We start from the raw sequence: 25,625 nt of genomic DNA on the forward strand, positions 1-25,625 counted from the left end.
AGTTAATTGTTTTTACGAGATTTTTTAAATACAAAACTTTTAAGGGAATTTAAAGCATAGATCTGGGAGATTGGAGTGAGAGTTTATTTAGGAAGACTAATGAAACAAAGTGTAACTTATAGAGGAAAATAACCTAAGTCTACTATGTTAGCAATTGCACCCCATTATAAGATATATATTTTTTCAGATAGGAAGATTCTTATAATGTAATAATGTCCTTTTTGTTTAAAATGCATATTATCATAACCCTGAAAACACACATTTAACTTTCCTTCACCCTCAAAGTAGAAACACAGAGCCTGGTGGGAGTAAATGGACTACTAGTTCCAATTCCACACTTCTTAAGTTGCTCCCAATTGTGCATCTGGGTGTAGGAATCTTCTAATTCGAAGCATGTTTCCACTTGCCTTTCCTAAAGACTACTGGATATCACATGGTACCTATCGTTACCAGTGAGGACACAGAAGCAAAGGAAGCATCAACCTTCTTTTGTAGTAGACAGTTTTTGGCTTATTTATTGGAGTATGTTTCTGGGGGAATATTTCTGTGCTTTTTCAGTGGTGGGAAAGTAGGATTCACTGTGTAGCTAACCTTGGAAAACTAATTCCATAAAATGAAGGATATACATAATATGAATTAATCTCTTTAGTGGTAGGGTTTAGTGATAAATAAGTACTAAGACTGTATTCTCGTATTAGGGAAAATGCAAATCCGTTGTATCGATGAACAATGTATTCCATAAGTTTTGATTTCTATTTTAAAAATACACAGGTGGTCTTAGTTACATATGAACAAGAATGCCACTTGAAGGACTTGTAGTGGAGCACAAAAGTTCGATTAGATGTGCAGCTACGTTTCTACCAATAACTCGACATTTTGAGGATAGGTAGCATCCCATTTCCAATTTGAGATTAGGTACAAAAATATCCTAGGGTTGAGGATAGGCATAGTAAATTGCATCAAGAAAAACCTATCCTGTGTATATGGTGGAGGATGTCTTCATCGAGAGTGCATGGAAAAATGTGGTATAAGCTCTTTAGCATAGTAGATGGAACCTCATATTTTATGATGATTACTCTGTATGATTAATTTTCAATACAAATTCCAAAAACGTTTTTGCACGTGAGTTCCTTCTTTTTTTTCCTGTTTTCCTCTTTGGTTAATTAGAATCCCCCTCCTTCTCCTGTTCCTGGAGTGTTTCATTAATTTTTATTCTCTTGTTTTTATCTTCATATTTTCTTTAATTAATGTTTTATACTACTATAACCTAAAATTTTCTCTTAGGGCTTTTAAAAATTATGAGACAGTAAAGTTGTCTTCAGACATGTCTTTTACTTTCACCCTCACACTGTTTGAGTTGGCTTTTAGGGCATGCTTATTTTGCATGAATTTCTCCTTGTGGAGAAGAGTCACTTCTAGCATTAGCACTTCTGGGAATTGTTTCAAAATTTAGTTTATTGTCTTAATAAGACTATCAGAAGTCTGGATTTGGTCCTATATTCCCAAAGAATATATTTGATGTTGTAGTTTTAATTGGGTTCTATAAATTTTGGTTTGATCCCAGATCCCTCATAAAATTATAATTAACTTTTAGTCTTCTTTCTAGTGTATCCAATATTTTAGAATGGTACTGCAAATACAGTTATGCTGAGAAATTTGGGAAATACTGATAGGTACTCTTTAGGGGAAATTATTTTAGTAAGATGTTATTATTATTAATAACTATTAAATATGTTTAAGGCGACTTTAATAAATGTTAATGCTGTATTCAGCTATTGGATAAAACTTTGTGGTGGCAGCAATAAAAAATTGGATGACTTACCTTTTGGTAAGTATGGAAATTTGTATAGACTTTTACAGTTATCAGTGAAGTATAACCCAGTTAAATGATGTCTAACTCTGTCCATTAGGGTGTATTTTGTTGGTCGAATATTTAACTAGTCTGATTTATGATCATTGAAACAGACTAATAATTTAATACATAGTAGTCTGTGTTTTGTCTGTTTGTGCACATCTGCATGAGCTGATAACATTTTCAGAAAATTAAAAATAATAAGTTCCTGAATGGCTAATGAAGTACTTTAGTGAGTGTTACCATTCATTATTGAGTTTATGAATATGATTGATAAAAGTTTAAATGTTAGTCTGAGACGGATATAATTAGGAAGATGCGCGCTAAAATTCACATAACACATCCAAAGGTAAGTAGACATTATGTTCCATCCACAACTACATGGCTGCTTAGTGGTGTGAGTAAGAACATGGATTTTGGAGTCAGGTTACCTGAGTTTGAATCCTGGCTCTACCGCTTGCTTAGCTGTGTGACTTGGGTAGGTGATTTAATCTCTGTGCCTCAGTTTCTCCATCTAAAAAATGGGGATAGTATGGTCCCTATGTCATAAGGTTGTTATGAAGATTAAATAAATTATAAAGTGCTTAGAACTGTTACTGGCACACATAGTAAGCACTTTGCAAATGTTAGTTAAATAAATATGACTTTAAATTACTGTTTATAGAACAATTCATGGGTTGTTTTGGTCATTTACCGGAATCACAGGAGCCTCCAACCTCTCTGTGTTGCAGGCTTCTTCAAATGTTTACCAGTTCCGTAGACTTACTGCCACTACCATCAGCTGCCCCACCTCTGTTTCTGTTTCTGCTACAACTGCTGCTTCCGTTTCATCACCACCGTCGTTACCAGAGACTGCCAAGTAAGGTGGTTTCCTAGAGATGCCTTTGGAGGCTGAAAACGGCAAGTTGAAATGCTAGATGCAGGGGGTCGCTCACCTAGGAATAGTGTAGTGTCGGAGCTGGGTGAGGACTCTGGTCTCCACTCCAAGTGCGCTGCGTTTGTCCTCTGCCACAGCTGCGTTAGAGGCTGAAGTTTGTCTCTGGCTCTTTTGTGCCTCCATTCGAAACTCCTTTTCCCTGCTGCTTCCAGTCACACGTAAACACATGTAAAAATATTGGAAGGAAACTTAGTTACCCCCTTCAGTATGCTAAGTAAATGGGACCAGTTAATTCAGTACTGGATCTATATGGAAGGGGAAGCAAGCACCTGCCTGCTGCTCAGGGGTGTTTTGGGTGGGGTGTAGTGGGAGGACATGAGAATCTTCAGTCTTTGGATGTGGGGAAACAAGAGACGAAGTGAGACAGTCTAAGGGACCCTGGCTCCCAGGTGCTGGACCAATGGGTGTTTGTCACTGTGCGATGAATATTAATCTCGTTTGGGGTATGCTAGTAAACATGGATACCATTTGTAGATGTGAAAAAGTTAATAAGATCTTAATAATTTAGAGAAGGGAAAAATTTAGATGTAAAAAATAATATTAATTATGATTCTGAGAAAATTTGTAGTAAGTTTGTGACTAATAACCGTATGGCTTAGCTGGTACATTTCATCAATGTGAATATTTTATAATGTTTCATTTACATGTATTAAGCATCTTTCTTTGATTTTCAGTCCCTGTTTATGTAGCTATCATCTTTACAACCAAAATAATTTAGATAAAACATTGAAAAAATTCGGTATGTGAATACCTTGGAACTACGACTTCAGCTCTGGAGTTTGCTGCTCGGCATCAGCCCCTCTTCTCTGATCATTGGAAAGGCCTTGTTGGCTAGAGGACGCGCTGCAGTAGTAACGTGTCTCGGTTCACTGGAAAGGCCATGGTTATGGTCATAAAAGTTTTGTGGTGTTAAGTGAGACCCATTTGGCTGTTGTGTATTACAGCATGCTTACTCAAAAATGGGCGTTTTTTTTTTCTTTTAAAATATAGTGGCTATAGATAGCATCCTAATATTTTTGGTTGTTATAGGAGAGAGAGGTTGATAATGAAGTAAGTCCAGTGTAAAATACTTAATGCATGAAGTAGTGTGTAGTATAATGGATAGATTACAGGACTGGGAATCAGGAAATCTCAGCTGTCCTTACAAAGGTTTATTGCTAAACAAAACTTTTTTGTCAGTCTCATTGCAGAAGTGGGTTTAAAATGCTCTTATTCTCCTTCAGAAATGGAATGAGGCTAATCAAAATAATGTGAACATTTATTGATATGTAAGATACGTGGTTGTTGGTTAAATTCTTTTTCTTCGTTTGTGGATAATTTCCCCTCTGTTTACTACTTCATTTATTTTCCCTTTTCTGAGTCAGTTCTCTTTCACATTACTTACCTTTTTTGTTTTTCATCTATTTGCCCCCAGTATTTCATTATGAAAAACTTGAAGTATACAGCAGAAGCTAGAGAGAGAGAGAGAGGCATTCGTCTTCTCCCTTATTTCCTTAAATGCCTTTCTACTTCGTTGAGACCCTCTACTTCTTTGAGACTTCCTCTTTCAAGGTGACTATTATCTTCCTCTTCTCTAAATTGATAGTTATCCTTTATATTTTGTAGTTTAGTACTCCGTAGTTTCACTGCTTTATATTGTTCATGAGTTGTTTTCACGTCTTAGTTTTAGCAACCCTGCCGTGCACACTTTTTGCCTCTTCTGCTGAATCTCAGACTTGAGCGTAGGAGTCTTGTCTCAGACGCATGTGTCCCTCTCCTGTTCCTTGACATGTGGCGCTCAGTGATAAAGACTTGAGAGTTTCTTCCGTTGCTCTATCTCTGACTGTTTCTCTTTTGATTACATGGCTGTGCAATGGAAATAATATAACGTGATTTTAAGGCTCTGAAGCCTTTGTATAGTTGTTGATTTGTAAGTTTGTATGTAGTCAATACGTGAAATGGAGAAACTGTATGTTGTAGATTACCACGGTCCATTAGTACTGCTGGAAAAGCAGATCACGTCTTACAGTTTTTAATCTTTGTATGAAAGGGAATTCATTAATTAAAAAAAAATCAATAGATTCTGATGTAGTTGCTCATGATTTTAATCTTTTGCTTTGACGCATTTTTCTTTTTCTGGAATGAAGTTCTGGGTTTTGACTGTGTAGAAGAAATATGTTAATTAGATTATATTTAGTTGGTGAATTTGTGCCCACAAGAATGTGACTTTTAAAAAGTTGCAAGTAGCTACAGTTCTTGCAGATAAGATTGTTTCCTGTTTTCTTTTGCATATTTAGTACTTTGTATGTTTTTCCATGAGGTAGCCCTTCAGTTTGTCCATTTGTATCATTTGACATTCAGACTTAAATCTAAGTTCAACTGTACCATCACTGGTGTTTGCAAATGCTAGCCGTTCAAAGACCCAAGATACAATATACACTTTTATATAAATACATCTTCATAGAGGGAAAGGAATAAATAAAATACTGTGTTTATGGAATGGTCTTAAACAGTTGGGTTTTACAATTGCTGTGTACCCAAAGTATTTCTCCAGAGAATTGCATGCTATATCAGCTCATGGATTGTGCTCTAAGAAAGGTATTTAATACTGTTGACCTCAATACTACTGAAAATTCTAAGAATTAACAGAAATCAGCATAATTTGAAAAAAGATACATACTCAATTTAGGCAATTTTAGATCTTTTTAATATCATGACAAAATCTGCTTTATCTTTTTAAATTAATTTTTTATTTTAATATTTAAGTGATATTTGTATATATGTAGTTTTAAAAGTTGAATAATATTTCAAGGCTTATAAAAAATGGCAGTTCCCCATCTCTCCCCTTTTCACCTCTAATTCCCAATCTTTAGAAGCAATCAATTTCAATTCTTTCAGCTATTTGTTCTGATATTTGCCTTTGTTTTTCTGACTCAGTTCTGCTCTGTGTTGCGTTTTCATTTTAAAGATTTTTTTGTTTTTTTCCTTTTTCTCCCCAAATCCCCCCAGTACATAGTTGTATATTCTTTGTTGTGGGTTCTTCTAGTTGTGGCATGTGGGACGCCGCCTCAGCGTGGTTTGATGAGCAGTGCCGTGTCCGCACCCAGGATTCGAACCAACGAAACACTGGGCCCGCCTGCAGCGGAGTGCACGAACTTAACCACTCGGCCATGGGGCCAGCCCTATGCATTTTCATTTTAGACAGTAGCTACTGACTTCCTTCTAAGAAAAATGAGGATTAGTCATCTTAATCTCTCTATGGCCTGCTGACATTTACATCTACTTCCCTTTCTCTCCTCCTCCTTTTATAGGATATCAGATGTTTTAGGTAAATTCTTTATTTAGTATTTAAATTATTATGACCATGCAAATATTTGTCACAGCTGTCACAAAATTCATTATGATTGAGGCTGGCCCGATGGTGCAACAGTTAAGTTCACACGTTCCCCTTCAGTGGCCCAGGGTTCACAGGTTCCGATCCCGGGTGTGGACATGGCACTGCTTGGCAAGCTATGCTGTGGTAGGCGTGCCACATATAAAGTAGAGGAAGATGGGCATGGATGTTAGCTCAGGGCCAGTCTTCCTCAGTGAAAAAGAGGAGGAATGGCAGCAGTTAGCTCAGGGCTAATCTTCCTAAAAAAAAAAAAAATTCATTATGATTGTGTTTTCTTTCTTGTGCAACTGTTTTCCCACATAATTATCCAAGTTTTAAATTTTATATACTTCGTGCCTATTATTAATTCATTTGCAGTTGTTTGACAAACCTGAAGCACCTTTCACTCAGGGTGGACCCATCAGGTCTCCTCTCCGTTCCATTTTCTGTTGGACACAGCTGTCTTCGTCCTGTTCAAAATGCAGACTCTCAGAATTCTCTCTGGTTTTCAGTAAGGCATTTTGTCTTGCTTTCAGGTGTGACTTGTGTTCCTAAGATCAGGGTCTCTGGTCCACCTCTCCAGAGATGCATCTCTAGACTTTCATCAGGGATGGGGAGAAGCTTGGTTTTTGGGGTAAGGCCACTTAAATGAACTTTCCCTCAGTCATCTCGTTTGCAGCCTCACCCTGTGCTTTTGTCTTCATCATGCTTCCACTACCTGAATCTCTCCAGCATGAGTCCCCTTATTTCTTTTCTTTGTTGTGGTAATGTGGTAAAAGAAACATAACATAAAATTTAACATTGTAACTATTTTAAAGTGTCACAATTCAAGTGCATTGAGTATATTCACATTGTTGTGTAACTGTCACCTCTATCCATCAATCTACGGAACTTTTACGTTATCCTAAACTGACACTGTGTACCTGTTAAACAATAACTCCCCCTTTCTTCCTCCTCCCCAGCCCCTAGCCCCCATTATTCTACTTTCTTTCTTGATCAGTTTCCTTCTTGATGGCTTCTTCCTTTCAGGTTTGGGTTTCAGCTTTCTTGGTCTTGTTAGGTTATTTACTACTTTTTTCCCATTTCTAGCTTCCAAAATATTGATGGCATCCCTCATTTGCTATTGTCTCTTTCACGATTCTCTTTATCTTTATGAGTTTTATACTTCTAAAAACTCCCTTAACTTTTTAAGGTGAGGTTTCAGGAAGGAGTCACGGTCAGTCATGCCTAACTGAAGGTCTGTTTTCTCCCTAAATTCCTTATTATTATTTTTTAAGTTTAGAGTTTTTTGAAATTAGGAATTTAAATACAGGTATTCCAGACAAATAAAGGCAGTTTTATAGCTATATTGGCTATAAAGTTAAGCTTGATAGATGGGCTCCTTCCTTATCACGGTTCCCATCGTCTTAGCAGGGTTTGATTCTTCAGACCTATTGCGACCCCTCGGTCCCTTCTTCTCCCCCCGCCAGCAAACCTAAGATGGGGCCACTGTGCTAAGACATGTTCTGTGCCACTGTTCTCATAGTAGTGAGAACCTGGCCTTTGTGTGTGGGTGATTTTGGGAGACAGATTGTTATCTAGAAATTTCTGTGAAAGTTTGTTACTGAAGGTGCAGTTCAGGCATTTCCTCCTCAGTGCAGCTTCTGAGTGCCCTCGGCAGAGTTAATTACTCCTTCTGTGCCATTACACCTGTGAATAATTCTGTTTTATTCTAACTATGTTGGATCTATCTGTCTACACTAGATGTCTACATTGTACAATCTGTCTCCATCTTTCTTAGACCTAGTGTTTCTCAAGGTTTGGAGAACACTCCCACATTCTGATACAGTTTTGGTCCACAGTAGATAATAGATAATTATTTACTAAATGAGTGAATATCCACCTGAATTGATTGAATTCCCTATTTTCTGGCAAGTATGCTGTCGTTATTCCCTTCATCACCAGTGTCCACTGAAAGCTGTGCCAGAAACTTCAGTGCTTTTTGCTTGTTACTAGGACTTTGTTGTGTGTAGTGATCAGAGGTGTGAGCAGAATGCCTGGATTCAGAGAAACAAGTGCCTTTCTTACTCTCTCTGTGCTTTAGTTTTAGTGACTTGTGTTCCTAAAATAGAAAATAGAGGTTATAATAATAATACATAGTGTGCAGTAGTATGAGGTCAGTGCCTGGAACATCGTTTTGTAGTGAATCTCCTTTTCATCTTTATGGGGACATTGCTATAATGTCATTAGAACAAGATGATAATAGGTGGTGATTTCTGGTAGGAAATCAAAATAAAATGACAGATCTAGGTACTATGAAAATATTTAACTCTTTGAATTTTGTATATAGACATGTTCTGAAGTGATCACCGTGGACAATAACAGATTATGGCATTTAGATACTAACTTAAAATGGGAGAAATAATGTCTTCAGTGTGTTATATACCTACTAAAATACTATATTCTTTAAATATACAGTGAGGTATCCAAACTCTTTTAAACATATGGAAATATATTTGAATGACAGTACCAATATTCATGCTCTTCTCTCCCTGAGAAGAGTTTGATATAGCCCATTAATGAATTTGATATTTGGCCTGATTCTTGTCTTCTAATTTGGGAGCCTGATTTATTTAATTCTCCCTTCAGAGACTGTGTGCTAAGGAAGGAGAAATCTTCTCCATTGAGCAGTCGTTGTGCCCTTGCACATGTTCCTCGGCGTTCTGGATGCAAGGGAGATTTAGCCATAGTTGTTTTTCTCAAGAAACCATCATCTCTTCATCATTTCAATCGTATTAAAATCAGATGTTCTGGCAGAATTTATTCACACTCTTTGACCCTGAATTCTATTTTTTTTTTTTTTTTTTTTTAGAGTTTAATGTGTTTTAATAGCAAACTTACAGGAACAGCACAGAAGACAGACAACATTAAAAACATGTACTTGCATGTAGGACAACTCAGTTAGAAAAGTATAGTGAATGGATGGAATCTACTGTATGATAAAAATGCTACAAACACCATTTAGTTGCCGTCAATAAGAAATTTACTTGTTTTAAAAAAATCCAAATGCTGGCATTGTCCAGAAAAATTTACCAGGTTTATTTATAATTGTTATAAAGTTGAACTGCTGGAACTTGTTCACTGAAACACTTTGACTTGCATTAATGCTTTATGTCCCCGCATTTATATTAAAAATTCACACACAAATGAAAATGGAAAAACAGCCAATACCTGATTTCTGTCCCCTATTTTTCCACTTGCAATCATATACTTAGGTACCTTTTGACCCCATGGAAAAAAAATATCTAACGTTCAGAACTACCAATAACAGGAAGAAGAGATTTTTTTTTTTTAAAGAATGAAATGTTTCCCCTCATAGTGGACTCTTAAGCACGTTCTCCACGTATGCGGCGTGCTAGCTGGATGTCTTTTGGCATAATCGTTACACGTTTGGCATGGATAGCACACAGGTTGGTGTCTTCAAAAAGGCCAACCAGATAGGCCTCACTTGCCTCCTGCAAAGCACCAATAGCTGCGCTCTGGAAGCGCAGATCTGTTTTGAAGTCCTGAGCAATTTCTCGCACCAGACGCTGGAAGGGAAGTTTGCGAATCAGAAGTTCAGTGGACTTCTGATAACGTCTAATTTCACGGAGTGCCACAGTACCAGGCCTGTAACGATGAGGTTTCTTCACCCCTCCAGTAGAGGGCGCACTCTTGCGAGCGGCTTTTGTAGCCAGCTGCTTCCTCGGGGCTTTACCACCGGTCGATTTGCGGGCAGTCTGCTTTGTACGAGCCATGGTATAGAGACCTCCTTACTTACCCCCCTTCTCCTTCGGCTGGAGCTCGGCGGGCTGGAGGCGGCGCTGGCGTCGGAGAGCGACGGCGGCGCGGCGGCGGCTGCGAACACAATTCGACCCTGAATTCTATTTATAGTACTTTATAAATGGAATAAAAATGTGTGCAGAGATTTATATACAAGGTGTTCATTAAAATATTAATTATAAAAGCAATAAAAAAGATTTGAATTTTGTTACATCCATTATGTTTTCCAGACTTTCTGTTAGAAACATGCTATTCCTTAAATAATTAAAATTTTATTTAAAAAATTCTGCTTTGGTGGATTTGCATGAGAAGGTAGATAGAGGGTTAGGTCAGTTGTTAAATTCCATGATTCAGTAAAAGGAGTGGTAAAGTGTTCAGGTCTGTGTTGGAGCCTCAGTTCCACCGTTTATTGTATGTATGACTCTGGCAAGTTGGTTGTTTAAAATTCTAAACCTGTTTTTTCCTATCTATAAAATGGGCGTAATATTAGTATTTAAGAAGTCTGTTGTGATGATTAAATGAAACAGTATATGTAACCTAAAAAATAAACTAAGAAATAGCTCAGTAAATATTTGCGGCTCTTATTGGTCCTGTTTTCCTTATATTCATTCCCTCCTTAATGGCTTTTCTCTGCAGCCTCGCTCCAGTCAGTCTAAACCGGGAATGGCAGTGTTTGGTGTGGTCTCACAACTTCCATTGCTTTCTAACGAGCTGTCGAGAGGGTTTGAGAGGGTTGCCCAGCTCCGCAGGCTGTCTCCTCTTCCCTATGTCGGCTGGCCGGCCTTGAAGGAGGGGAGTAGCAGCGCCTGTGCTGGCTTAGCCATATCTTGCTGGAAGCCTTCTTGATCTCTCTATGCACATCTTCGCTCCTTGTCCTCTTTTGGGTTTCATGTCCTTTTTGTTCTTGCACCTTATTTTCATAGGAGTCTTTTAGCTCTTTTTTTTTTTTTTTTTTTTTTTTTTACAATGTGTTGTTTCATAGCATATGTTAGTAGGGTAGTAATCCGGAGCTAGCCTGAGGCCCTTTTCAGCCCTGCTGCTTCAGGGCCTCTCATGAAACGCAAATGTAGCTGGTTTGTGAGGCTGACTGGGATAAGCCTCATTTAAAGAAGAGTAAGGTGTTGTGAGAACATTTTCTCCTCACTCACCCCGAGTAGAAAGCTCCTGTTATGTTTAGTACAAGGCAACCAAATGCAAAGAAACTTTTCCATAAGAGATTATGGTGTTCTTTTCGGGCAGGTGGATTCTGACTGGGGGAAAAATTTGTTTTGTTAAATGGCATAAATTTAAATTCATGGTGTTTAGGTATAAGTTACTATCTGAGGGCGTCCAGTAATTAACAGCCAGTAAATTGTAATTGGGGGTTAAGGAAATAGCCCTTAGCACATAGGCAATAATGATTTTACTTTGTAACACATCTTGGGAGTTACAGGGACATGAACTTATGGACACTATAAAAAGGTTTTACTTTTTCTGATGACTTTTTTTTACATTGATAAGTCCAGGGTCTTTATAAATTATCATAAATCAGAACTGTATCTTAAGAAGAATATTAATAGTTGGGTTTCAGAATCACTTGCCTTGGATTTAGTGTTTGTTATTTTAAATCCTGGAATTAATACCATATGGTGTTCAATTAACTTTATTTTGACTCATTTTGAAGGACAGGCAGAAGATGTTTTAATGACGTCACTCAGCTAGAAATCAGATCTGTTCCTTCGGTGAGTTGCTTAACTCTCAAGGCCTCAGCTTCTTCCGTCCCATCACATAGCTCTAGCATGTGATTGTCGTGAACAGTACAATTCTATGGCCTTTTTTTTCTGCCAAAATTCTGGTTTTCTCCTACTGAATTTTTAACATGTTAGGTATATGTTAGATGTCAATATACATTTCCAAATGCTCTATTCTTTTTTCTAAATTTTAGTCTGAAAAGACTGACACTTTTTAAAGAAACACTATGTTTGATTTTGTTTAGATTATTTTTTTATTCATTAAAATGTAGTTTCAAATCTATATGGTAACTGGCTCCTGAAATTTAAAAAAAGAACCAACACATTTAGTCCCCTAATTTCACCCTCCTCACAAACCTTGTATCACATTTATATTGATAAGTAATAAAATTAACAGATTTGAGCTTTAGCATTCTAGACAGTGGAAATAGCATTACTAAACTATAGAATAGTCTTGCAGAGAAATCTGGCCCAGGAAGAGGAGTGCGTTTTACATGTCAAAAACTCCACCTGCGGCAGTCAGACGCTGGCTGGCTCTGCACTGGTTTAACAAAGAATTGAATAGTTTTGTTACCTAGGTATTTCACTGAGTTATTTGTTCAAACAAAAGAAGAATATTTAAGGCCTTTTGGTAATACTTTTTAAGTTTTTGGCCTTAAAATGACCCTTAAGAGGCAGAGGGAACTCCTTGGTTCTAGAACCTCAAGTGAAAAGCCCCTGCTGGGAGGAAAGCTGTTGGGAATGCATCCAGGGTGTGGTCAGGTGGGCTCGAGTGACTCTTTGACCTCAGTGACAGTTGCTCCTTGCATGTGGGTATTTTCCTGTGTCGTCGGTTCTTGACTCTGTTCCTTGGAAATAAGTCTAAAATTGATTAGACATTTCTCATATTCTAAATTAGGAGAATGATTATCTAAAATTTGTAAAAGTAGGATTCTCCAGACCTTGCAGGATAAATCCATTGGTTGAAAGTGAACAATACTTTTGGGTTTCTTTGGAGAGATTACAAATAGAGTCTTTTTCCCCTGTGGGGATGGGGCAGGTGGGAATGAATGTTACCCCTAACTAATGTGTCAGTCAGAATTCTTGGTGGCAGTAAACACCAGTTCAAACATACTGTGTATTTTAAAAGGTTACTGGGTCGAGCTCAGTGGCTCGTCAAATTGTTGCAAGGGTTAGAGAACGAGATTCAGGGCTAAGCAGCCAGAAACAATGCCCAAAATCACACTGTACAACAGTTCCCACGAGGATGCCAGTCCCATCTGGAGACAGACTGACAGACGCCACCGCCTGCCCCAGTGACACTGCTAGCTCTAGATGACTCCGAGTGCTGCCATCTCTGCCCCTGACTTGACCTTGCTGCAATTGCTCTGCTGTTAGTGTGAGGGCGTTTCCTCTGGTCTCTACTTCTCCCACTGAGTAGGTGCCCATTTCTAGTCTGGCTGGGCCTAGATGTATAGGACATGTGGGAAAGTGTTTAACCTTTTGAAATCATAAGATGGGAGGAAGTTCTCAAATATTAGATGTGGCAAACTCTTTGAACTTCTAAATCATAAAGTGGGGAAGTTCCCAAACCTCAGGGGAAGTTCAGCTGCTAGGCAGACAGAAATAAGGATGGACGTGCCCTCCACCTGCTGTTCTCGGTGTGCTGTGTGCTGAGCGCTCCCTGCGTGTGGAGTGTCTTATAGGCACTGTCACAGCTCGTCCCCATGTTAGAACTGATGGGTAGGTCGAGAGAGTCAGTGACCTGCCAAGATCAGTCACTGCCGAGCTGGGACTCACTCAGAGCTGCCATTCTAGAGCTCGTGCTTGGAACTGCTGTGGTATACCGACTTTGTTAATATCCCTCCCCCCCCCCCCTGATATATTTAGCTCAAAATCCTGTAAATAAATGTTAGATCGACTCTACTAAGTTTATTAAAATCTTGTGTATGGCGTGTTTATCTATTTAGGCATTTTAAAGGAAATTAAAAATTTGCAGCTTTAATTTTATCTATTTTCAACAAATTGAATAATTTCTGATTCTGTTTCTTATTGTGTGACTGTGAGACACAGGCTCCAGCCTGATAAAATGCTTTCTGTCCAAGTATCAACACTTGGAAGCCAGTTGTTGAGTGTGAGAGAGAGGTTGGCAAGAAGGAGGGGGTACCTAGAGTGACCAAGACTGAGGCGGAGAGGGAGAAACACCGCACACACCCATGGCATCCCGCTCCCCTACCGCCTGGAGAGACAGAGACAGAGACAATATGGATGGAAGGAGTAGGGGCACGTGCTATCCCACAAGCAGCATTCTTTATGTCCTTTGTTATTTGTAATGGTAGCTTGAAAAACAGTGAAACTCTCCCTTTGCTTAGGAAAGTCAGTGAGGGCTTTTTTTTTTAAGGTTAGAAGCACTGCTCTCTCTAGAGTACACAGTTAAGTTTTAAGCCTCTGTACCAATTTGCATTTTAAATTGACTTATGTACTTCTATTTTAAAGCTAAAGAAATATGTGATATCTAGGAGTAATAAGCAGGAGCTGTTATTTAACTTGGGATGTATCCAACTTGGTTTGTGGGGAGAAATCGTAAAGACAAACTGCCATAGTTGCTGTGATGTCACCCATGCTGGAGTATTTCTGCGTAAACCACAGCTCTTGTTAATTATTCCTTTAGTACAAGTCTATCTGTCCTGCTGATTTTTTTATGCTACCAAAACAGCACTTTGTAATAATGTCATTTTATCCACTTGTGCCTTTGGAACTAAATGGGCAGCTATAGCTTTGTGAATGTGAGTTGATCAGGTGCCCTTCCACACACATGCTCTTGTGGACAGGCTAAATGTGAGTTGGGTGCTAGAGATGTAAGGTAAATGTCCATAAAATTAAAAGTGATTTTTGTCCTCTTTAAGTATAACATTTTTAATATTGAGTATACTATGCTTTTTGTCCTTACCCCCATCTGATCTTTCCTAGGATATAAATTTTAATTTGAGAACTTGTATTTCTCTATGAATTTTTTGTTTTTGGTCCAGTGCAGGCTGTATACAATGGATTTTTGTATAAATCCAATTGATGTTGTATACTCTGCTATTCCACTACTTTACTTTGAGATTTATGCCTCTTTTATGAGCTGTTGTAGTGGCCCAGCAATCCTTACACGGGCACTAGTCCTTTTCTTAAGCTACCAGGTTGAAAACAGGATGTTAGCATATGCACAGTTTTTTAATCTTTATGGACATTAGCTAATGGTGAATTTAATTAGTCATCTGTATAAGAAATGCCATTCTGGGCCAGAGCAGTGATCCCTCCAGCTCAGACTGTCCTAAGGAGCTGCACCAAGGAAAGAGGTTATTTATTGGAATTCTGGCGTTCCTAAAAGACACAGGGGCCATTTCTAATTTCCCTTAACTTATATACTGTGCTCAGAATTCATGCGTTTATTTAAACTCTTCAACATTGCAATCTGTTCTGATTACATGTTATGTTTGTATTAAGCTAAAATACCTGTTATAGATTTGTTGGAAGGGATAATGTTGGGAGAAAACACCATTTATAATGTGAACTTCAGTTCTTTCCTTGCTCATAAGCTGCTTCAGTTTCTTCACCTGTAAAATATAAAATGATTTTACAGGTCCCCCCCATCTCTTATTTTATTTATTTATTTATTTATTTTGATTTTAATTTTTTAAAGATTGGCACCTGAGCTAACGTCTGTTGCCAATCTTTTTTTTCCTTCTTCTTCTTCTCCCCAAAGCCCCCCAATACATAGTTGTATATTCTAGTTGTAGGTCCTTCTGGCTGTGCTGTTGTTATTTTTAATATGGCCAGTTTATGAGGTTTGTCTTTCTTACCCTCCTTCATAGCATTTTTTTTCCTACATGTGTTTTAAATATAGAATATTAAGCAAGTTCTTTATATATAATGAGGGAGACACAAGTTACGGAGGGCCACTGAATTCCTTTGAATTAGCTGTGACTGTACCTAAAGGTTTTGTGGATTGTAGGAGAAACAGTATTCCGTAGCTGTAGTTCAGAGGAAACAGGTACAGCTTGAATTGAGGGCTTTGGGATGTGGGTTTATCTATGGAAGGTCCTTTCATGAGACATGAATACCACTTTTCAGTTTGCTGGAAACTGGTTGAAGACATTGGTCTTCCTTCTTTCCTTGTCACAGCCTCGTACAATGCCCACCAGGAGAAATTGTCTTAGAGTTTGGTTGTGGGGAAAACTTGTCTGTATGGTATTGCTGAAAAATATGTAGAGCCTACCAGAACTACTAAAGAATGAAGATAGTATTTTCCTCCTGGCAGATAAAGGAATAGTTTAGGGAAAGATGTAACTCTCCGTTGACTTCTATTTTTGAAGTTATGGATTATTTTCTGTAAAATAAAAAGGCTGACATGAGCTTTATAAAAATGGTTTCCACTCTTGAGGAAGTTACTGGAGTTAGGTGACAGTCTGTGGGGCACTCACACTTACACAGCCTTCTTGAAGAGGCTGTCAGTTACTAAGAGGTTATTTGGTATTCAAGTAACTCATCTCCCCGGAATAGGGCCAAAGGCAAACCTACTTTCATACCAAGCTACTCTCCCTGGTGAATATTTTATTGTGTGTTGTATTAAAATTCATGAAGAAGAGTAAAGCCGTGGGCTCTGCGATGTCTAGATTTGTGTGTGTCTGCATTATGTTTAATGTTGAAGACATGGAAAGAAACTAACTCTGGAAATATTTACCTTGATGTTCTACGTAGAATCACATGTGAAGATGTCATGAAGATTTCCTACTAAGAAGTACATTTTATATCTTGGCCAGAATGTGTATAGCATGTTTGTCTATGAAACAGAAGTTTTTAAAAATAATTATTCATACTTTGCGTGAGAGTGTGCAAAGGAAGGGGAGGGAGAGAGAGAGACAAATGCTAGTTGTAAGGAGAGATTGTGTGTATGGTAGAGTTTCAAGAAACAATACATACTCTGTGCTGTGTGCACTTCCATATTGTTAAAATACAAAGTAAAACAGCAAGTGCCATGGGTGATACCTCCCGACATTGACTTCAAAACCACACAGACCGTTTCAGTATCTTTGTTTGGTCTTAATGATAGATCTGCACACACACTGTTTTTTGTCGAGAAAGAAACACTAAAATCGTAAGGTTTTGTAAAAATAAGGTGGTATTATTTATCATTAGTGTCCTGGGCAAGTGTGTCCTCCCTTCCCTCTCCTTCGTCTTTCTTCACCATCAGTGCAGTGGATGAGATTGTGAGGGAGGTTTTTTACTTAGTGTTAATTTATGCTGAAAATTCCCGGGACACAATCAAGTATTTGCAAGCCTAGCATATGTATTCAGGTCTTTGGGAAACTTTAAATCTTCAATCTGAGTCTCTGCTCTGTGTAAAGCAGTAAGTTCTTTCACTGGCATGTTTTTTAGTCAATGGGGATAATTTGTTCCAAGGAATTTTCACTTTCTCCAAATAATTGAGACATTCATGTAGCAAGGCCACATTTCCTGAGTAATGTGTCCTGATAGTTAAGTAATTGCCTTGATTTTTATTTTAGAATGGGTATGTTACTTTTACTTTGTGAAAGGCAGTGGATGCATCAAATGACAGATTAAGTTTACAGTTTTGAAAGAAAATATTCCTACAAAATATTTTTCAATTAATGACACATTAAAAATCAGATTCTGTTGAATATGAAGAACTGAGGCCGATATGTGTTATCCCATAGTGTTGGGAACTAAGGTGTTCCACATGAAAGACTTTTCCAGAAAAGGAAAATTAGGAATCGTAACTCTAATAAACTTGTAAATTTTAAGAAATGGAACACTTTAATGTGTGTATGTGTGTGTCTGTGTGTGTCTGTGTCTGTATATCTATATCAAGAGAGAAAGAGAAGTATTTCAAACATTCAGGAAAGTACAGAAACTATTTTGGTAAACACCTGTGTACCCACTCTGTTAAGTCTTAACGTTTCTTCCTTGACTTCTCAGAGCATACGTAGTATCTGTCAGTCACTTAGAGGTGATTCAAGTTAATTGTTAGGAACGAATGCCGCTCAGTGCACTGTGCGGTGTGAAGCTCACTCCCACTCAGTCCTGCAGGCCTCAGTGTGGCGTGTTCCTCTGATTCACTGCTTATTGCCACAGGTTTCTTGTTAGTGAACAGCAGCAAACTTTCCCTTTGACCTCTTATCTAAAGCAGCCTTGGAAGAACAGGATGGATTTCTCAGTTGAGCAGCCTGAGTTTACAGGTACTCGTATGGCTCAAATGTGGTATTTGTGACTAATAATTTTATTTCAGTTTACTGCAGGTTATGATAGTGAAAATAGAAAGACTGAGATTTTGGATCCTGGAACGCTCTCTCTGTGGTTTGGACAAGTTATTTAACCGCTCTGTGTGTTTTGTTAGGACCTTTCGCAGAGGGAGGTTCTGAGGATTGAGTGAGCTAATGTAAGTATCTGGCACAGAGAAGTTGTTCAGTAAAGGTTACTTTACTGTCACTAGCCTTATTTCAAGTGATTGAACTTGCTAAAGTCTGATTTCCAACTGAATGGAGATGTTTCTACACAACAATATTCAAGGATTCTCCTCACCCCCTACCCCAAACAAAGCAGATTTTAACATTAAATTTCATCTTAGAACCCCTAGTGATTGTTTTCCTTGTACTTTTGGTTTATTTATGTACCTAAAGTCTGATAGGCCCATAACAAATGCTTTGTGAACCTTAAACTAAGTGAAAATAGATTGTTCAGATGAAAGGTATGTGGATAAGTCAGTTTTTGGGCAATTCTAGCGAGCTCTTGCCAGAACTAGTATCTTTGTTTTGGTCTTCAGAGACTATTAAATGTGATTACTGATTCATACTTGCTGTTTTTTCTGTCCCCTGGCTGTCTCTCTTAAGACCCTGAAGCTTGCCAGCCACAGGATGTTTCAAAGGCAGAGGAGGCCTTAGCCCAGGGGGAGTTTGTTTATTTAAAGAAAAATAATTAAGTTCAAACATCCCTACCATGTCTTAGCTAGTCTAGTCATGTTAGCGTTAGTGAGTTCTTTTGATTCTCTCTGGTGGTCATGGTGCCTAAAGGGAACAGATAAATTTGAAAGTACTTAAAACTTTTCTTGAGATTACTTGGAACTTTATAACGTAATCCTAAACAGAGATCCCTAAAGGAGTAGGAGGAAAGGGAATGCCATTTATTTTACTAGTTGCTGTTTTTTAATGGAATTCATTTAATTCCAGTTTTTCCACCACTCCTTTCTAGAGTTATGGTGTAGATGATTTTAAAACAAAACAACAACCAAATAAGTAAAACCACACGATGGTAGCTATATCTTCATTAATTCTTTGAAGTTGAGACCATAAGAATTTTTAAAAGGGGCAGTATAGCTCTATAGATGTTTAGACAGAAAGATGTGAAAATTCATGTTTGTGTTTCAAATGATTATCATCTCCAAAATTTATGACTTATTTCTCCTTGTATATTCTCTGCCAGATAAGGAGATCCGAGACAGATATTTTGGGCTTGCCTAGGGTACCGGGGCATATTTCTTTGATGAGATAACTTGTAAAAACCTAGTCCTACAGGAAGGGGAGGAGGAATAAGCCAGAGCGATATCTGGTGTTCCCGGCAGAGGGAACCCAAGTCCTGGTGCCTGAAGTGAGAACTTGCTCATGCGTTTAAGGACAGAGAGCCATGTGGCTAGAATGGGGCGAGCAAGGGGGAGAGTGGTAGGTTAGAGATCAGGAAGGGAAATGTCACATTATAGTGTTTTTGGCCTTTGTAAGGACTTTGGCTTTTAGACTAGTGAGATGGAGTCAATTAGAGGGTTTGAACAGAAGAATGATGTGATCTGACTTTCTTTTGAAAAGGACTAACTGACTGACTGACTTGTGGAGGTGAACAGGAGAGAGGCTGGGAGATCAAATCCATGAGAAGTGAGTTGCTGGGACCATGATGGTAAGAGTGGAAGTGGTAATATTATGGATGTCTTTTGAAACTGGAGCTCCCAGAGTGAACACTTAGTGGATAGTGATGAATACTTCTGCGCATAATGTCTGATTGACCCATTTTTAATGACATTAAGATTAATTACTGGGTTCAAGTTTTGTCAGCCTGATTTATCTATTATTAATTTTCCGATCAACTTTTACGTAGTGGTTTTAGCAACCATTCATTGCTTTTTAGGTTCATAATTTCGTTAGGGGGACACAATGGTGATTTTCTAATCCTATCATTCCTTCTACCTTTATTATTCAGAATCCTATAAAAAAGAGTTTTCACTTATTGACTGCTTGTTTCTCTGGGGGTACTTTTCATATAAGAAAGGCAGGATAAATGCTTGATTCTTTCCCTTTATCAATTTTCAGAATAATAAGTTAATGCCCTAGCAACTTCCAAAGATGACCGTGAATTTTTAAAATGTATTTAATGTTTCAGTCAGTGGTAGTCGTTAGCATTTTGATGTTCAAAATGTCATTATCATTTGATATTCATTTGATCTCAAAACAGTTCTCCAAAGTTAAAACTGTAAAACAAGGTATGTTCTGAGAAGTCTACTTCCATCCCTCTCCTTTCTACCCTGCTTTCTCTTTTCTCTGTAGATAACCATTTAAAAATGGTTTTGGTTTTATCTCTCCATTGCTTATGGGGTTTTTTTTTTGAGGAAGATTAGCCCTGAGCTAACATCAGCTGCCAATCCTCCTCTCTTTGCTGAGGAAGATTGGCCCTGAGCTGACATCCGTGCCCATCTTCTACTTTATATGGGGGATGTGTGCCACAGCGTAGCTTTATTAGTGATGCGTAGGTCTGCACCCCAGGATCCGAACCAGAGAACCCTGGGCCACTGGAGTGAAAGGTGTGAACTTAACCGCTTCGCCACCAGGCTGACCCCTTCCATTGCTTCCTTTTGAAAGGAGAAAAAGTAAGTCTGTATTAATATTTGTATTCCCCCACTTTTTACAAAAAAAGTAGCATTTTTTGGAATACTACTTCAGCTACAGGATAGAAGTAGGGAAGTACTGGGTTCCCTGAGGGTTATTCTTGAGATCTGTCAGCTTTTTACTCCTTATGAAACGTTTTCTCTTAATATTCCTAGCAGTCTCCGCAACAAGCACCTCAAAGAACATACATGTTTGAAAAAGAAAAAGATCCCCACCCACACCATTTGGCAATATTTAGCAAAATTGCATATCAATCAGTTCCCCTTCTAGGAGTCTTTCCCAAAGGTTGCACTAACAATTACAAAGTGGTATATGCCTTTGTTCTTTTCCTTCAGGGTTGGGACCATGTCTTGATTGTCTTTTAATTGTGGGCTTTGCTTATCAAGGAACAAAACAATAATGATGTTTTAGTTGGCATTAACATCAATGGTGTTTGTGTGGAAGGAATTTTTGAGATTGCCCTTTTGAATAGTCAGATTAAATAGTTCATCAAAAGTGAAATCATTCATCAGTTTACCCATTCTGTCAATAAGTATTTACTGAGCGCTTACTGCATGGCAGTCATTGTCTTAGGTGCTCAAAAGATCAGTGAATTAAACCTACAGAAATCTCCTGAGCTTACTTTCTGTGGTATGAGGGGGAAATAGACAAGCATAATAAAGAAGCTCTTAATTTGTTTTCAGATGTGCAGTTTTAGGGCTCCTCTTCTCTGTCTTCTTTCTCTTTTTCCAGTCTATAAATGGCATTCTTAGGAGTTGCAAGACCCTGGTGAGTGAAAAGGATTGAGGACTGAGCAGTTTGTAGATGTTTATCCTCAGACGTGTCGCGTCACTGTGTAATTCTAATTCTGCGGGTTGCCAGCCTGTGTTCTGTCCCTCTCACCTCACCCTGCTCAGCCTGTTGATGATTTTATCAGAAGGTTGCTCAAGAACTGTTTGAAGAGTTCTGCTCTAGTCACTAAAATCTAGATAATTGTCCTTAAAGATTTTATGTTTTTGTTATAATATATTCTTAATTAATACATCTTTATTTCAGAAATGACCGTTAAGAAGTAGATGCCCAGATGCAAAAGTGATGAAACAGTCAATTTGTCATAAAGTAAGATGCAGCTGTGGCTTTGCAACAAGATTAGTAAGTGTGGCCAATTTTTTTTTCAACTTTATACTTATTTTATCTACTTTAAAAAATATTTAATAAAAAGTATAGTGGACATTTTATAAAGTGTCAACTCGTATTTCTGTTTTTATTTTGGATTTTAGTACAAATTCCCTACCAGTCTTTGTTCTGCATATTTTTAAAAAAACATAATTTTGATCATAGTGTTATAAAGAGTATGCTTCTTGTTTATCTTTTAAAATTAAATTTAAGATGTTTCTCCCTAGGAATGACAATGTACCCTTCAGTACGGGGTTTCTGATTGGGGTGATGAATATATTCTGGAATTAGATGGTAGTAATGGTTACAGAACTTTGTGAATATAGTCAAAACCACTGAATTTTATACTTTTAAGTGATGAACTTTATGATGTGGATTATACCTAAAAAGAAAATACCCTTCAGAATATCAAAGCTTGGCAAGAGTAAAAGCCAATGGAGTACTGATGTTTTAGAACGTGAAAATATGCCACTCATCATTATATACCTAGCAAAAATGATTTGATAGTAGAATAAGTATTTCTGTAATAATAAGAATAATTTTTATTGTAAATATTCTTATAAAAATAAAGTACTTTTCTTATTAGAGACTTACTGTTTTTTAAGCTTTGGTAATACAAGTGTCATAGTATTCTGAATGTACTATATTAGCATTTTGTAATTTTCATTTTCAAGAGACTTTGTGTTTTGAAACTAACATGTCAACTTTTCTACCTGAAATTCTTTTAGGAACAAAATTGTATCTATTTTTCTCAGAAGAGTGTTCCACAAGGTAAGAAATTGTTCATGTAGTAATAAAACAAATCTCATTGAATACAGGCTTCATTGCTCTTGATTTTTTTTGTTCCCTTCCCCATATTTATTTCATATCTTTTCTTGATTATTACAAGATTCTCACAAATATGTTAGCTGCTCCTTTACTAACTCAGAATTTGCTAGCCAAGACCCTGCTCATCTTATTTGAAGTTGGGATTGAAAGGGTGTGATAAGAGTGGTCACATCTGCCACTCAGATACTGCTTTTCTTGGGCAGTGCCTATTCCTCGCATCCTTGGGAGAGGGCTTATCCGTTTTAGGAAACAAGTTCTCTTCTTGCATAGGGCACATTCACCTTTTGCCTCAGTGGACATGGCCTAAATGACCTGGGGGAGTTCAAGGTTCATAGAAGCTCTCTTAAGGGTTTCGGTTAAAGGGGATTAGTTAGCTATGTTTACACCTGTGGAAATTGTGTAACTCCTTTAGTTTAACAAGTGCAATACTTCCTACCAGGTTGATAGTAAAAGATGCAGTAACATTTAATATTTAAAAAAAAAAATCCTGAACGATCACCTTTACAGTGGATTAAATCATTGGTTTACATTGTTGTGCTCTTCGACTTCTGGAGGATGAAACGTTCACGTGAGTAGATAGTACAGTCTCAGCAGGGTGCTCACCCTGTGCCAGTAACCGAAAGTCAGTCGCTTGGCAGCCTTAGGAAGTCACCTAGTTAAATTTTCTCCGAAACTTTTTGGTGTAGGGAGTAGTGATCACTGCAGATTAATTCAATCTGTCAACTGGAAGTGCTCGTAAAGTGGATTATTCAGATCAATAATTCTTTCTCATTTACTCTCCTTTTCCAGTATCCTCTGTCCTGAGGGGAATGCGCACTCTCAGACACATCTTTTCCACCTGGTTTTGAAACTGCCGCAGATTTAGTTAATCAGGTCAACTTTTATCCTAACTGGAAACAGAGGGTTAAATAAAGGGCCACACTAGCCGAAGAAGAGGAAGGGAGAGCAAATCACCAGTGTTTTTCCTTTCCAAGTTTCTTGTGAAACTCTTTTTCCCTCTTGTTTTCTTCTCCCTCCCGGGGGCTAAGGGAGGGGGTCCTGGAACATCTTCTAGCACACTGCTCAAAGGCAGTACTGTAGGAGAAATCCAGATCCTTCTTTTCCTGGATTACAGTGCTTAAAGGAAAAACTGAAACAACTTGTGAACTTGATCTGTTGCGTCTTTGTCACTCTTTCGGCAAATGAAATTTAAATCTTTGACCTTAGTAGAGTATATGATAATGGTGTCTGATACCCTTAGGGCTCCCTGTAAGTGTTCAATAAATATTTATTTTTATAAATACCAGATGCTTTCGTAATTTTTTTAGAGTAGAAAATAATCAGAAGAAGATTATTCACCCTGCTACACAATCAAAGGTGTTAAAAGGACAATGACAACTTAAAAAAAATTACTGTTAACCGTACACTTAAAAATGGTTGAAATGGTAAATTTTACCTTCTGTGTATTTTACCACAATTAAAAAAATTGTTTAAATTTTGGGCGACTGTTGGTTATGAAAGAGGATGGCTTTGTCTGAAGTATCAGTTTTTAACCTCTCTCGAGGAGTGTTGAGTAATGATATTCCTCAGTCGGCATCGGCTCCTCTGTTTTCTTTTCACGCTTGCCCCACGTCGGTGGCCTTGAATGTGTTTGATGTGGGCCCTGTTGTGTCTGCGAAGGGCCTGCTGTCTTATGCGCCTGTGCTTCGGTTGCACAGTAGTCTTCATCAAACGCTTGTGGGCCCTCCTCGGCCCTCTCTCCTATGATCTGGCATGTTGCTGGATCTTCACTGACTAGTTTTGTCCAGCGGGTACGTTGTATTCCAGGTGGTTATTTATTAAAATGAGCTGTTAAATGTAGAATTCCTGAAATGGATAAGGCACATTAAAATGAGCATTTAAGAAAACACCAACTTGTGCTCTTATGTGAGAATTGAAGTTGAAGAATGCGAGTTAGATGCTGTGGAAGATTAGAGGAAATGAAAACATCTGTGTAGAATGCTGTCCGAACAGTCAAAGAATTTCAAGGCCTAACAAAAACATGTATTTTTCTTCTAGAAACTTTGTATTAAAATAATTAGGTCTCAGTTTTTAGCCCACAAAAGCTTAGTAGTTGAAAGATAATACCAGTGATATTATGGAACCTCCCCGTTATCTATTACTTATTAATTTTGACATTGTATTATATTTAAACAGTCATCTTATTTTTTCTGTTACTTCTTTGAAGCAGAACTGTGTTCTCTGAATCCCCATCACTGAATCTAACACAGAGTAAGACAAGTACAAATACAGGATTCCAACTTTGGGATGCAGAAACACAGTTTCGTCTATAGTAGTACAGTATCAGCAGAAGCAGCTTCTCTTGGATCTCCTAACTAGAAATTGTCAGAGAGTAGGAACTTCAGAAGCTCCATTCCGTGATGATGGTATGCTTCATAGTGGTGAGGAGGAGAGAGAGGGAGAGAGTCCTATGAGAGGATGGAGCGGGCGTTGATTTTAGGCGGAGGATGAATACAGCAGTGATCAGATCAAGGAGGGCTTCCATCAGGTGGCAAATGCTAAAGGTACCTTGCTGGGAGCAGTTTCTTTGTGTGGGAGGAAGATGTTAGGGGCCAGGAGGAAATGTGGAACTGAGTCAGTAGGGGAAAGGCAAAGGGTAAGGGAATTCATGTCTGTTAACAGTTAAGCCAAGGTTGAGGCTTTTTGAAAGTAATAGTTCTTTATATGGCAATACTTTTTATAAGACCTTTGGTGGGAAGACCAGCAACTTTTGAGGTTGATATTGATTTGGTATCCTATGCATTGTTGAATACTCCCCTTACTGTCTTAAAAAATAATTCACAGAATTTGACATCAGTCCTTTTTCTAGTTTCTTTAATTTTTGAGTATTTTGTATGGCATAGTAATTTCGTTATTCTCACTTTGTTATGTTAATGCATGGCATAAGTAGAACAGATAGTATTCTCATTTTACAATGAGGAAACCAGTAGATGACTTAGCTTTAGGTTCTTTTTAGTAACTTATACTGCCTCTCTATGAACTGATATTACTCTATATAGAAGGTGTAATTCCTATCAAC

General features: G+C 37.9%; 2 protein-coding genes across 13 annotated transcripts in view; one reads left to right on the forward strand and one right to left on the reverse strand.

Moving 5' to 3' along the window:
- The window catches only part of FRS2 (fibroblast growth factor receptor substrate 2), a 120,463-nt gene that overhangs the window by 34,780 nt on the left and 60,058 nt on the right, over positions 1–25,625 (forward strand). For 3 of the 12 annotated variants that reach the window (XM_023643992.2, XM_014740923.3, XM_023643990.2), the window contains exons 2-3: positions 21,620–21,715; positions 22,468–22,510. The exons of 1 other annotated variant lie outside the window; for it this stretch is intronic. The gene's annotated coding sequence lies outside the window, so the exon portion shown is untranslated. Of the gene's footprint in view, positions 1–2,583; positions 2,753–19,325; positions 19,602–20,453; positions 20,566–21,619; positions 21,716–22,467; positions 22,511–25,625 lie in introns of those variants that run through there. 8 more of the 12 variants (XM_070271912.1, XM_070271909.1, XM_070271908.1 and 5 more) reach the window with 5 other exon arrangements.
- LOC111774036 (histone H3.3A) lies at positions 9,286–10,030 on the reverse strand. Its single transcript, XM_023643994.2, has one exon. The coding sequence runs from the start codon at positions 9,915–9,917 to the stop codon at positions 9,507–9,509; it is 411 nt and encodes a 136-aa protein (XP_023499762.1). The 5' UTR covers positions 9,918–10,030; the 3' UTR covers positions 9,286–9,506.

Source organism: Equus caballus, chromosome 6 (genome assembly GCF_041296265.1).
Source record: "Equus caballus isolate H_3958 breed thoroughbred chromosome 6, TB-T2T, whole genome shotgun sequence".
In the NCBI taxonomy this organism is placed as follows: Eukaryota; Metazoa; Chordata; class Mammalia; order Perissodactyla; family Equidae; genus Equus; species Equus caballus.

Bases quoted from the DNA above. Each gene is read 5' to 3' on its own strand.
- LOC111774036 (XM_023643994.2), bottom strand. From the start codon at position 9,917: ATGGCTCGTACAAAGCAGACTGCCCGCAAATCGACCGGTGGTAAAGCC.